We start from the raw sequence: 15,175 nt of genomic DNA on the forward strand, positions 1-15,175 counted from the left end.
TATTTATTTATTTATTTATTTATTTATTAATTATATTTCTATACCGCCTTTCTCCCGTAGGACTCAAGGCGGTGTACAGTCAAGAAAAATATAGACACACAAACATCATAAAATTGCTAATTAAAATTATTACTTAGTTTGGTCAATTAAATAAAACCCAGAATTAGATAACATTTAAAAAATCATTCACATGTTCGTATGTTTAGCCCCGCCTGTTGGAACATCAGGGTCTTGAGGGCACGGCGGAAAGCACAGAGATCAGGGATATTCCGTATCTCCGGGGGCAGTTCATTCCAAAGGGTTGGAGCCCCCACAGAGAAGGCCCTCCCCCTGGGAGTCGCCAGTCGACATAATTTGACTGACGGTACCCTGAGTAGTCCCTCCCTGTGAGAACGAACTGGTCGGTGGGAGGCTATTGGTGGCAAAAGACGGTCTCGTAGGTACCCAGGTCCTAAGCCATGGAGTGCTTTAAAGGTGATAACTAACACCTTGAATCGCACCCGGAAGACCACCGGGAGCCAGTGCAGCTCGCATAGGAGAGGTGTTACATGGGCGTAACGAGCTGCACCCATAATCACCCGCGCGGCTACGTTCTGGACCAGTTGGAGCCTCCGGGTGCTTTTCAAGGGGAGCCCCATGTAGAGACCATTACAGTAGTCCATACGGGAGGTAACTAGGGCATGAGTGACCGTGCGCAAGGCGTCCCGATCCAGAAAGGGACGCAACTGACGGATCAGGCAAACCTGATAAAAGGCACTCCTGGCCACGGCCGTCAAATGATATTCTAAAGATAACCGTGAATCCAGGAGGACACCCAAGTTGCGGGCCCTCTCTGTGGGGAGCAAGATCTCATCCCCTATTGTCAGTGATGGTACCAGCTGACTATACTGACTATACTATACTATATTTATGACGGTTGCACTGTCCTGGGGTCATGTGATCCCTTTTTGCGACCTGACAAGCAAAGTCAATGGGGAAGCCAGAATCCACTTAACAGCTGTTATATTTTAATAACTGCAGTGATTCATTTAATAAATGTGGCAAGATCAGACATAAAATGGGGCAAAACTCACTTAACAAATTTTTCACTTAGCAACATAAATTTTGGGCTCAATTCTGGCCGTCAGTCAAGGACTATCTGTAGTAGTTTTAAAATCAGTCTTATTTTAAAACTTTTGAAATTTCCTTCAATATCTTTATAGTCCCTGCTCAATAAGCAAGTGGTAGCTGTGGTCTGGAGGGCTTTTGCACTTCCCCTGCTCCCCATTTTGGGCCTAGTAGGCCTCCCTGCACTTATAACCCATAATGCAATGCGTGCACAACCCACCCACTCCCGTTCACCCACGCATGCACACATGACCCCACACACACTCCCCCGTCGCATGTGCATGTGTCTCCTGCATGCGCCCTGAACATGTGCGGCAGAGACCCGAAAATTAGCTCACCAGTGGGAGGCGCGCACGCATGTGTGGTGGAGCTGAGCTGGGACAATGACAGAGAGGGCTCTGCGTGCCACAGGTTCTCCATCATGGCTCTAATCATGTTTTAAATACCGCAGAGCTTCTATCTCTTCATAATGCAATAAGACAGGTATTTAAGGGTGCACTTTGGTGTGTAATCCAATATCTACATCACAAGCTGTGATTGTGTCCTCTTAGCTTCTCCTTCAGTTCAAGAAGCTTATTACCTGTAGTGACCTATATGGCATGAGACCAGATTATTTACAAGCTCATCTCTACTGAAGACATCTGCCCATCCCAGCCAGTCTTATAGGCTGAGCTCAGCTCTGAGTCTTTTCCTTGAAATAGTGCCTTCTAATAGTGCCCCAAAGGTGACCCTTTTCTGTTGCAGCACCAGCCCTTTGGAATGTTCCCTTCTCCATCCTAATGTTTGGATGCCCCTGATCCATTATAAATGTTACTATTTCCCCAGATACTGCAGTTGGGATGAGTAAATTTCCACAATGGGAGGTCATGAATGTGAACCTGGTCTCTTATTATTGATACTTGTTTTTGATTGCTATTTTTATCTTGTAATCTGCCATTGTTGCATTGTTTGAATTAAATAAATAGACAAATCAACCAGCTTTTACAAACAGGCAATATGATACTGTTCCAGATATTTTGTACTTTTACCTTCTGTCAGCATGGCCAGTAGCAAAAAATTATGCCAGTTGTAGGAACCAGGTTGCCTGCCCTACCGTATTTTTCGGAGTATAAAACGCACCTTTTCCCCCCAAAAAAGACTGTGAAAATCTGGGTATATTTTATACTCTGAATGTAGCCCTGTCTGGCTTCTCAAATGGAGGTTTCAGAGGCTGAAAAAAGCATCAGAAAAGAAGCTTCAGAAAAGAAGCTTCAGAAAAGAAGCTCCCAAACAGAGCTTCAGAGGCTTTTTCTTCTGAAGCTCTGTTTCGGAGGCTTTCAGAGGAAAGAAAAAAAGTTTTTTATGAAACGGAGTTTCAGAAGTTTCAGAGGCTGAAAAAAAAGCAAACAAAGCAAGGCACAGAGCTCACAACCAAGGAACCTGTTGCTAAAATTCACCTCTGGGAACAGCTGATTGGGGGTATTCCGGGGGCTGATCCACCTGCCGATCAGTTTTTTTCTTATTTTCCTCCCAAAAACTAAGGTGCGTCATATACTCCGGTGCGTCTTATACTCTGAAAAATACGGTAAATGATTACTGTATTTTACAAAACATACCTTTTAATAAAATATTTTCAGTATGTGGAAAGGTAAATTTTCTCTTCTGTTTTTCATTTATTTTTCTATATTGTAAATTCTTCTGTCTTGCTTAAGGTATCCTAATCAAGAAAAACAAGATAGTGATCAGTCCAAAAATATTTGCTAATCTTAACATGTATACTTTTTCATGTACCTCTGTTTAAATAATTAGTAAGTAGTTTTAATATAATAGGAAAACAGTTCATTTTTCAAAAATTGAGCTAAAAAATATAAGAACAGAATTATGCAAGATCGATCAATGGGTTGCCACAAATAAACTTATCAGTATAACATAGCACACAGGATGGCATAGCACACAGGATGCATCCTGGAACATGAACACCAAGGCTTGTGATGTTTGTTTGAATTCCATAGATGGCACTTAATCCTGTTTTATCTGATAATAATGACTTAAAATACATTGATAATTTAAACTGGCTGTTTTAAAGAGACTAGATGTTCTTTGCTACTTACAGAGTATTTCTGGAAATTCATTCTCTTAGAAGTTAATTTTAGATTTAGTAAATGGTTAGAAAATGAAAAATCAAAACATTTATAGTATCTAATATGTACTTAAATATACTAATTAAATATTCTATGGTCTGTCAAGAATTATATCTCATTCTTGCTTTGCTTCTGTTCATTCCAGCCACATTCTGAAAATCTTGGTGCTCTCCCAAGTTTTCTGAGGTTAAAACTGATAAGAGTTACATGTGCCAATTGAATTCTTTGTTACTATTTCACATTGTGGTGGCATCTGTTCAAGACCACCTTTCAATGTCACTGTTTTTAATTGAGCCTATATAGGCCCAAGATGTAGCTAGATGTATGAGGTTTATTGAAAATCATATTGAGAGACTGATTCTATTGAATAAAATACAAAAATTATAAGAAAATTCTCTGAGGTCAAATACTTGCCTTGTTTTATTTAAATTTAATTTCATTACAGGCAAAGCAAGTAATTTCCTTATCACATTATATAAACAGGTCTAGATAACATAGAATATACTACCAAATCACTAATAATCCAAGAATCTTTGAAGAATAAGATAGTAAGAATGATTTTATTTTTGTGTATGTATGTATGTATCAGTGAGGGTTTGCTTCCGGTTCTACCCAGATCGGCGTAGTGGCGATGGCGGGAGGCTCCGCCCACCCACACCAAACGCTTCTGCGCATGCGCAGAATCATCACACAAGCAAACCAGTAGCGACGGGTTTTGCAACCCACTACTGGTATGTTGGTATTGTCTGCTCAACTCAATACAATACACGGGGGGAAAGGGAAGACAATTTTTCTAGAAAGAGGACTGAAATTAGAGATTAACAATATAACCTTTGTAAAATAGGACTGCTTTCATTCAATAATTTCTACTTCTCTGATTTTTAGTACTAGTATCCTGAAATACTTACATGTTCAGTTTTAAAATATATTTCCAGAATCTTGGGTATTCAGTTTTATTATCCATTGTTCAAGATGTCTATTGTGTTGAAAAATAGATTACCCTTATCAAAAATATTTATTTAACTTTCCTCCAAAAAAATTGTGCTTGGTGGTCGGAGGATATTTAATTCTGTTAATTCTTGCCATTCTTTCCTAAAACAGTTCTCTGGTTCCCATAGTTTATGGTTTTACAACATGCATTTATGGTTTTATGACACCTAGGTTTTGACCTTCTATTTATGGTTTTATGGTTCCAAGGTTTTATTCCTTCTATAGAAAGGATTTGTGAAATCCTGTCCACAGAGAATACTGTTTCTCTTTACAAACCTTTCAGTTGGATGGATTGGCCCTACTATAAATATTTGGTATACCATTCACATGAATATATTAAGTTATTAAATTCTTTAATACATTCTGCTGTTTTCCAGATCTTACAAAGTAAGATCAGATTGACAAAAAATGCTTCACTATAAATGCAACCTTTAATTATAGAATAAAACAATAGCTGAACAAGCCTAAAATATGTGTTATAATCATAAGGACAAATGACATTTTAATTTGCAAGCTGGAATATACTCAACCAGCCAGTAAGTTGTAATATAAGTAGCAAGCAGTATTTGCCAAAAAGGAAGTAGCCATGTTTTGGGAGGCAGTCCACATACCCAAAAGACCATTTTGCTACATTACTGACTTCAAAGGGATCCTATGCAGTGGTGAAATCTGAAATTTGTTACTACCAGTTCTGTGGGCGTGGCTTGGTGGGGGGGTAATATGACACGGTGGGCGTGGCCAATTTTTTTTTTTTTACTTTTAAAACCATTTTTTACATGTAAAACCATGTAAAAATGCTTAAAAAGCTCTGACAATCCCAGCTAAGTTGCCTGATTGTCAGAGGGTTTTTTAAAAACCCTCTGCCGATCAGGCAAATCAGCTGGGATCGTCAGAGCTTGAATCGTCAGAGCCATTTAAAAGAAAAAAACTTTTTTTCTTTTAAATGGCTCTGACGATCCCAGCTGAGTTGCCTGATTAGCAGGCAACTCAGCTGGGATCGTCAGAGCTTGGATCGTCAGAGGCATTTAAAAGAAAAAAAGCCTCTGATGATCACGCGGCTCAGCTGGGCATGGGGAGCGGGGGCAGGGATTTTTGCTACCGGTTCTCCGAACTGTCCGCCGCCATCGCTACCTATTCGCCCAAGCTGGTCCAAACCGGGAGAATTTCACCCCTGATCCTATGGTTTTAGACTTAAAATACTTTTATAAAAACAAGTACATAGGTGGATTCCTAATGGCATATTTGCCTCTGTGGAGTTATTATTTTAAATTTAGATAGCTGTAATAAACATCTTTTAATGGACTCAGAAATTAGGTTTAAAAGTTAATAGAAGAGTTATAGAAGTGTCTGAAACAAGCATTCCAATTACTGTAATGTATGTTAGCTACTTTGCAAAAATACTATTCTAGATCTATGAACTCTAAAAATTTGATGGATGTGGATGGGTGGACGGTTGGATAGACAGGCAGAGAGGCAGAACAGAACAGACATTACGGCCCCCCAGGCCATAGCGGGTCCTTTGGCTGTCCCTATGTGAGGTCAATTGGAAATTAGAAATCAAATGTAAATAAATATATACCATGAATGCAATACAACTGCATTGTTTTTATTTTGAAGGCGACTGCTATTTTTTTTCAATTTTATGTATGTGTGTGCATGCATGCCTATGCATCTTCACCTGTCCTGTTGGTTTGGCCCTCCATTACAATCTCAATTTCTTACGTGGCCCCTTGGAAAAATTAATTGCCCACTTCTGTTTAAAACATTGGTCTTGGAATTTCATCAGCCCTTTTTTTCCCCCCCTGTTCTAAATGCAATGTCTTGTAGAGAAGCCATTCTGGCTAAACCTATTTGCTCCCTGTCACAATGTAAAATATTCAGATAGTATAAATATCCTTGTTTTGCATACTTTTAAAAGCCTGAGAATATTAACAGTTTCTCTACAATTTAAATCATATCTTGCCGCACTATTTAACTTTTGAAGTGAAAAACTGGAAGTTATTTTAAAAAACATTTTAAACAGCTTTACTAAATTTACTAAATAAAGAATTCTTAGGTGTATTTTGGAGATTTGTGTTATACAAATATTTGTTTACCACAGACCTTATTTAAGAGCATGAATGTTCAACTATGATGGTTTTGAGATATTAACACATATAAACATATTTTCATTTTTCTTTTTTTTTTCTTCCACAGGCAAATAATATGGGTGTAGGTGTAATTGGTATCATTGAATGCAACTTTCTGAAACCAACTCATAATAAACAGGACTTTGATTATACCAATGAATATAGGTAAATATTTATTTTATCAGTATAAAAGAGCTTCAGTGCATGTGAAATACTTGTATTTATAACACTAGGTATTATACCAGGCTGGATAAATTGAACTTCATGCCAGATGGGCCCTAGCTTCTCTGTGTTGAGTAAGGATGTGTCTGTTTAACTTTCCATAGAAGTAGAAGATGTCATGCCTTGATTTATCAGGATTTTTGATACTTAACCAGATAAAAGCGCCCTTCCACTCTGAAATGATTAGTGCCTTGCTTGTATGTTTGGTAGTACTAAAAGGGAGACCAGCATACTGCATGTTTATCTTATTCAGATGTATTTGCATACTTATATAAATGAGTGCACATATTGTAAGTGTTTCAGAAAGGCTATTTGGATGGGGGGGAAGCTTTAGACTTTTAACTAGAACCAGTTCTCAATAGCCAATTTGGCATAGTGATTAAAGCCATTGATAAGAAACCAGTAGACTGTGAGTTCTAGCTTTGCTAGACATGAAGCCAACAGGCCGGTCATTCTCTCAGCCCTAGAAATAAAACAATGGCAAGCCACTTTCAGAAATGTTGCCCAGAAAACTACTTAGATATGTCCAAGCAATCACCAGGAGTCAAAACTGACTGAAAGGCACACAAAAAAAATACTACCAGTAACTTGATGGTAAAACACTGATGGCCAATGAATAAGAAAAAAATGCCTCCTTTTCTCTGGGGAGGAATATGCCATCAAATATATTCACTCATTGGACATTTGAGTCCTAATCATTGCTTTTTTTATTCTCTGTTTCATTTCTGTGATAATTATACTTGCTGTTAAGTTATACTTAACAGTTATAACTAAGTTATACTTTTAAAATAGCCTTTCTTGTTTATTAGGCGTACAATACATGCCCTTGGTGAAAAACTTAATGATTATTGGAATGAGATGCAAGCAAAGAAAACAGACTATCCCCTGGAAGTATTAGTTGAAGATATACAGTAAGTTTTTATAAACAAAAATCTTTCCATAATACTTCTTGGATTGCATAATTATAAACTATAGTTGTACTTTTCTAAGTTTTAAATAGCTGATAATTTGTTTCAGGAAACGGCCTGATCAGACCTGGGTTCAGTGTGATATTTGCCTAAAATGGAGGAAGCTTCCAGATGGAATTGATCACTTGCCAGAGAAATGGTTTTGTTCATATAACCCTGACCCTCAGTTCAGGTAAAATAGGTAGAAATTAATAACATTTTTAGGTATAATGTTAGCTGGATCAAAATTAACAATATCTTACTAATTTTTAAAATTAGAAATTGCAATGTGCCTGAAGAACCTGAAGATGATGATTTAATACCATATGAGAAAACACATAAAAAAAAGTGAGTACTCAACAACAAGAAATTTGAAATGTACTTTCATGTATCTTAATAGCATTTCTTAGAATGTGAAAAGGCATAGTCAGCATAAATTATATTCACTCTGCAATTTAATATTGGTTTATTTCATTTGCCCCTCTATAATAGATGTAGAATTCAGGCAAATTATGTAGGGTTTAACTATGCTTCAGTGAAAGTGACCAAGATAACTATGTATACTTTTATTGAAGATTTTAATTGTAGTGATTAAAAACTAATACAAACTAAACTCAAGAGAGAAAATAAAGTAAAAAGAAAGTAAAAGATACAAAGAAACAAAAAGAAAAAAGTAGAAAAAAGTACAGATGGTTCTCAATTTAAGACTGCAATTGGACTTGAGATGATGCAACTGTTGTCAATACATCCAAACACCCACATTTTGATCCTATAATCAACAGTAGTAAATGCAAAAACAGGTTGTAGGTCACTTTTTTCAGAGCCAATTCTAACTTTGAACAATCATTAAATGAATGGTCATAAGTTACTTCTTGTAATAATATACTTCTTGTAATAAAGAAGTAACTTCCAATCTTTTATCATAAGTATGATACTTCATAAATAAGTTTGATACTAATCATAAGTATAATACTACCTAAACAAGTTTGGTGGCTTTTCACCTCCTATAAGGTTACAAATACACCTAGTCCTCAATTTATAACAATCTCATAGTGACTGTATGAAGTTATAAGGGCACTGAAAAAAGTGACTTATGACCATTTTCACACTTATGACTGTTGTAACATCCCCATGGTCATGTGATTTACATTTGGATGCCTGACAACTTATTCACATTTATGACAGTTGAAGTGTCCCAGGGTCATTTGATCACCTTTTGCGACCTTCTGACAAACAAAATCCATGGGAAACCAGATTCACTTAACAACCATGTTACTAATGTAACAACTGCAGTGATTCACTAACAAATGTGGCAAGAAAAGTCGTAAAACGAGGCAAAACTCACTTAACAAATTCCTCACTTAAGAACATAAATGTTGGGCTCAGTTGTGGTCATAAGTTGAGGACTACCTGTAGACATCTCTTCTTCCCATAAACCATCCCATAAGACATCAACATTTTGGTAGTATTAGCAAGAAGTCCATGTAGGGTTGCAAGAATTTTATAAAACATGGCCTATTTTAAGCTTCACAAAATAAACCAACTTCATATTCCTTCTTTTTACATCTGGAAATCTTAATCTTCAATTCATTTAAAATTGTCATAGAATTTAATCTTTTTTCAATTCTTTTTTGTCCCATCCCATAGGTTTCTACAAGGCTTTAACAAGCCTCATTTATAAATCCAATATAAAGCAACTGATGCATGTCAAAATAGAACACAAGTTTCCTGCATCATAATGTTAAAGAGTATATTTGAGTGTATATAATAATATTTTTTGTATCAAACAGAGACAGAGAGAAATTAAAGAAAAGACTGGAGTATAGCCAACAGGTATGTAATTGAACACATTAAAATATATGTATATTTATTTTTATTTTAAACAGTACCATCAATGAATATGTGCATTCAAAAAGGCAAATTCTTCCTGCAGAAAGTTACTGATCAAAAAATCGGGTTGGACTCAGGGAAGGCATGAGAGGATGCATGAGAGGTTTGGTGCAGGGAGGGTGCGAGAGAAGTGGAGTGGGGAAGTTGTGTGGGTGCACAACTGGCCAATGTGGTGCAAGTACAGAATGGCTGAAGGAGGGCACATGGATGGGGAGTCCTCAGCAACTTATCTTCCCTGGAAGCTTCTCCACTGATTTTCTGGGGAAGCCACAAGGAAAGTTGCAAATGGCAACGATGTGATTGCAGGGCACAGCAACCAGTCATGGGAACTGGTTGCCAAGTACTCAGTTCATGATCATGTGATCAGAAGATGATGGGACGGCCTGAACTCTGAGCATATCTTCATTGCTGTCATAACTTCAAATGGTCAAGAAATAAATGGTCAGTCATGGACTATCTATATTTACAGTTGTGCTCATAAGTTTATATACCCTGGCAGAATTTATGATTTCCTGGCCAGTTTTCAGAGAATATGAATGATAACATGAAAACCTTTCTGAGTTTCTGGCCTGACAGACCCTTGCATCCTTCATCCAGTGCTGCACTGATGTTTCTAGATTCTGAGTCATGGGGAAAACAAAAGAATTGTCAAAGGATCTGCGGGAAAAGGTGAACTGTATAAAACAGGAAAGGGATATAAAAAGATATCCAAGGAATTGAGAATGCCAATCAGCAGTGTTCAAACTCTAATCAAGTGGAAAATGAGGGGTTCTGTTGAAACCAAACCACGGTTAGGTAGATCAACTAAACTTTCAGCCACAACTGCTAGGAAAATTGTTTGGATGCAAAGAAAAACCCACAAATAACTTCAGGTGAAATACAGGACTCTCTGAAAACGTGGTGTGGCTGTTGCAAGATGCACAATAAAGAGGCATTTGAAGAAAGATGGGCTGCATAGTCGAGTCACCAGAAGAAAGCCAGTACTATGCAAATGACACAAAGTATCCCGCTTACAATATGCCAAACAGTGCAGAGACAAGCCTCAAACCTTCTGGCACAAAGTCATTTGGAGTGATGAGACCAAAATTGAACTTTTCGGCCACAACCATAAAGGCTACATTTGGAGAGAAGTCAACAAGGCCTATGATGAAAAGTACACCATTCCTACTGTGAAACACGGAGGTGGATCGCTGATGTTTTGGGGATATGTGAGCTACAAACGCACAGGAAATTTGGTCAGAATTGATGACACAGTGAATGCAGTATGTTATCAAAAGATACTGGAGGACAATTTGCATTCATCAGCCTGGAAGCTGCGCATGGAACGTACTTGGACATTCCAACATGACAATGATCCTAAACACAAGGCCAACTTGACCTGTCATTGGCTACAGCAGAATAAAGTGAAGGTTCTGGAGTGGCCATCTCAGTCTCCTGACCTCAATATCATTGTGCTACTCTGGGGAGATCTCAAACGTGCAGTTCATGCAAGACAGCCCAAGAATTTACAGGACCTGGAGGCTTTTTGCCAGAAAGAATGGGCAGCTTTACCATATGAGATGATAAAGAGCCTCATCCACACATACCACAAAAGACTTCAAGCTGTCATTCATGTTAAAGGGGGCAATACACCGTATCAAGAACTGGGGTATGTAAACTTGTGATCAGGGTCATTTGGGTAGTTTCTGTTGTCATTATGATTGAAAAAGAGTAAACACAGTCGATTGATAATAAACGGCTTCAGCAAACACTAACCATGAGTGAAAGAAAAGTTTTCATGTTATCATTCATATTCTCTGAAAAATGGCCAAGAAATCATAAATTCTGCCAGGGTATGTAAACTTATGAGCACAACTGTATATTGTCGTAAAAATACCCCAATAAAAAACCAAAGAGGAAACCACAAGCAATAAATTTTACTTTAAGATCAAAAATTTATTCATGAGTAATTTGGAACATGAACAACCATCATAGCAATGCAATTCCAAATTTACATTATTAAACCATTGCAATGGGGTCCAATGACACATAGCAAGTCCTACAAGGTATTGGGCAAAGGACACCATTCTCATCTCAAGTCACATTAATTATACCTTTTTTTACTGACATACGCCTTCCATAGTTTCACTTCCTTGTTCTTTCTTACATTCTTACTGACCGTCACTGTTTGCAAACACACATGTACATCTCAAACCTCTATCCATCATCTACTTTCAGTTCCCTATTTCTCACAGTTTCAATGTTTGATTCCAAATATATCTCAAAATCACGTACTTTGCAGAAAATGCAGCACACGAGTCAGAACATTAGAAATACGTCTGGTACATTTTGCAATTATGTTAGTTTAAAACTTTAGTTCAGTGAGGCCTGCAAGCCCACTCCTAGGCCTTACTACCTGCAACTTTCCAATGGATATATTTCTCTTCTTACAATATGTATAAATATATTCATTGAATATTTTATGTTCTATTTGACAGCTAATTGAAACAGTTGTGAGGTAAAAAATAAAGTAATTAATTAACCTGGTATCATAGTGTTCTAGTTATATATCACCACTTTAAAGGGAAATACCTTGACAAAAAGTGATTCTAATTGTTATGAAATGATGCATTTTCTACAGATGTATAATGAAATGTATTTGCAAACAACATCTGCCTTGTCGAACACATCTCCAGCAATGGATGAAAGTATTCCAAGATTGCATGTAGAAACTTCAAATACACCTCTAAACAGGCCTCTAAATGTATCAGATTCATCAGTATCTTCTCCACATTCAGATTCTGAAAAAAGGTCAGTACATTTATTTTTTTATGCAACTTTTATATCACTTCAATCATGTACTGGTTGTACACAATACAACTAACTATTATCAATATACCTCACACATATTTTAACACAATTTATAATTACAGTAGTCCTCAAGGTACAAACCTATTGGAGCCTGCCCATTAGGTTCGTAAGTCACAAAATTCGTCAAATGAATCAGACTCAATTTTACAAATTTTTAAAATCAAATACATTAATTGAATCAAATGTCTCGTTAAGTGAACACAGATCTGATTTACTATTTCCTCAGAGTCATTAATTGATTGCTGCCATCATTAACTGAACTGAGAGGCTTTCCCTTTAACCGCCCATCAGCTAATTCTGGTGCAGCCTTAGGCTGAGGAACTGAATTGCCTCCATGGAGGCTTGCAGAGCTCTTCAATTGCAGTTGCTTTTTTTAAAAAAAACTTTGCTGCTAATCAGCTCAAGCTTCTTCAGACAGCTGCCCAGAGGGTGGGGTGGGATGGAGTGGTAATTTACAGAACTCTCAGATTGTTTTGAAAAACAACCCACTTTTCACTAATTAGCTTAATCAGCTCCAGCCAGGCACTGAGGGAGATGGGGATTTACAGAACTTTCAGCTTGCAACTAATGTGGATAAAAGAAAGGAATCATACAGAGTCAGATACATGAGCTCTAAAGGACCCTCTCTATTCGCATTATTATAAGGGGAAAATGTGCTTGGATACATGAACTCTGAGAGATCCTCTCTAATCATATTATTATAAGAGAGAAAAGTGCTTGCTTGGAGATTACATTAAAAGCAGCTAAGCCCCATTAAGTGGTAATATATCTTCTGATGAGACCTAGATGTCACGGAAGGACAGCCATATGGAAAACATCTGAGTGACCTCACTGTGAATGACACAAAGACATATATGTTATAAAGAGTTACTTAATCCAATAAACTTACCCAAGGACAGCAGTAAATTTCCCATTAGCAACCACAGCACTTAAGAAAGGTTGTCTAGCTAAAGATAATCTTATAAACTAAAAATAATGGTTTACTAATGAGGAAATGTGTCAATTATCATATGACAGGAGTGTGTTAGCCATATATGGAGAATGTATGATCTCATGTTGACCATATATGGAAAATGTATGATCTCACTGAATCCTTTGTCTTAGAAATGTATAAAAACAGTTATATCAGAGTTCTTTCCTTGTTCAAAGCTTCAGGTACAAATCTGGCTCTGAACCTTGTGCAATAAAACTGTCTCTGGCTGACCCAGGAATGTTGTTTGGTCCCTTCATTCTACAACACAACAGTAACAGAGATGGAAGGGACCTTGAGGTCATCTAGTGTAACCCACTGCTCTCACAAGAGAGTATTTCTAAGAAAAGCCTATCCAATCTCTTCTTAAAAGCTTCCAGTGATGGGGCACTCACAACTTCTGGAGGCAATTTAAATTTAAAACCTACAGACTACAGTAATATACACTAATCTCCAAAATAACAGCAAGGGAACACAACATTATAGAATGCTTTGTTTAGGTGCTGGCTAGCATTTCTACAAGCAGTTTCAAGGCAGATGCAAACAAACTTTATTTTTGCAAAGTACTATACTTACAAACACAATAGTTTGCAAAGTATAGTACTTAAAAAGCAGAGCAGTTCCCAAAATGCTTACAGATAAACAGTACAGTACCATAGAATAACAAAAAGAATATTTTAAAATACTTAGAAGCAATTCTAGCACTAGTCCTCAAGCCCACACAGCAACAAACAAACAAACTCGCCACTATGCCAGCTACAAAAATCACTGGGTCTTGTTTGGCCATGTGCCCAAGGACAAAATTTCCTGCCAGCTTCAGGAAATTGCATAGCACAGGCAAGTCACAGAGTTAGTAATGGCCACCGCTGCAGCAGTGACTGAATCCAAGTCACATGGCCACAGAGGCCTCTGACTGCACTTTTGAATTTCCAACATAAGTACCCTTTCTGAATAAATTCATTCTTGTGAAAATTCGCTAAATGAACATTAAATGAACATTCTTACCTGGGGATTACCTGAATTTCCTAATGTAACTTGATATAGCATTGATGGCTCCCTATCTCTATCAAAATAATAATGTAATCTCTGAAAGCCTACCAAGATTCCACATTTCTGGAAAAGAAAAGGGAAAACCCCTTACTTTATTTGTGTATGATTTGAGCCAAGTTTATTGTAACTGCAGACGAGGTGGGGATGGAGATACAAAGTTCTATCTACTAATAGGGCATCAGGAGAAACTTTATTTAATGATCTTATTTATTTAAGCAAAAGCAGAATACTTAGTAATTACTCTTCCACCTAGTAACCTGATTTCTCTTTTAATTATTAGTCTTGATTCTGTTAATTCAACATTTGAAGCAATTTTAGGGGTCTGGTTGCCTGTTCTAATAGTTGTTCCTAAGGTTTCCCTGTTGTGTTCTACAAGTTGTGTTAGCTTTTTTTAAAAAAAACCCATAAAAAACTCTGCTTTAAGCATCAGGCCTGTTTTAATGTCAGCGAAATCCATTTTTAAGCAAACTGTTTCTCTGATGAGTTTGTCTTTCAAAGACCATGAGAGAAAAGGGCAGATTGTTCCAAAGTAGGAAGCCACCAAATAAAGTATCTGCTTCTGTGGCGTCTCCCACTTAATAAGCGAGTTTGTCCTGGGATAGATAGTCCTAATGATACCCAGCTGCCCAACTCGTTTTATAGTTAACAATAAGCAACTTGAACTGGTAAATAAATTAGCAATCAATACGGCTCCATATCAGCAGTGTAACATGACAATGCAGGTAAGGTAATTCCCAGGTTACGAGCGTTCCCTTAGTGAACTTTCAAAGTTACACGATAAGCATCCCTTAACGTTTATGAACAAATCCCGAAATTATGAATATTTCAGCATCACAGCAGTTGTTCATCTTTACAAACGATTGCAGAGGCTCTGCAACATTCACCCTGCCTATCTCCCCC

General features: G+C 37.3%; 1 protein-coding gene across 1 annotated transcript in view; it reads left to right on the forward strand.

Annotated features, from left to right (window-relative positions):
- MORC3 (MORC family CW-type zinc finger 3) overlaps positions 1 to 15,175 on the forward strand; it is a 50,711-nt gene that overhangs the window by 27,110 nt on the left and 8,426 nt on the right. Inside the window, exons 9-14 of the mRNA XM_034441263.3 lie at positions 6,414 to 6,511; positions 7,378 to 7,479; positions 7,586 to 7,708; positions 7,795 to 7,863; positions 9,306 to 9,348; positions 12,026 to 12,195. Coding sequence (XP_034297154.2) covers positions 6,414 to 6,511; positions 7,378 to 7,479; positions 7,586 to 7,708; positions 7,795 to 7,863; positions 9,306 to 9,348; positions 12,026 to 12,195 — 605 coding nt within the window. The remainder of the gene's footprint in view (positions 1 to 6,413; positions 6,512 to 7,377; positions 7,480 to 7,585; positions 7,709 to 7,794; positions 7,864 to 9,305; positions 9,349 to 12,025; positions 12,196 to 15,175) is intronic.

The sequence above is a fragment of the Pantherophis guttatus genome, chromosome 5 (genome assembly GCF_059756535.1).
Source record: "Pantherophis guttatus breed Tessera chromosome 5, ASM5975653v1, whole genome shotgun sequence".
Lineage (NCBI taxonomy): Eukaryota > Metazoa > Chordata > Lepidosauria > Squamata > Colubridae > Pantherophis > Pantherophis guttatus.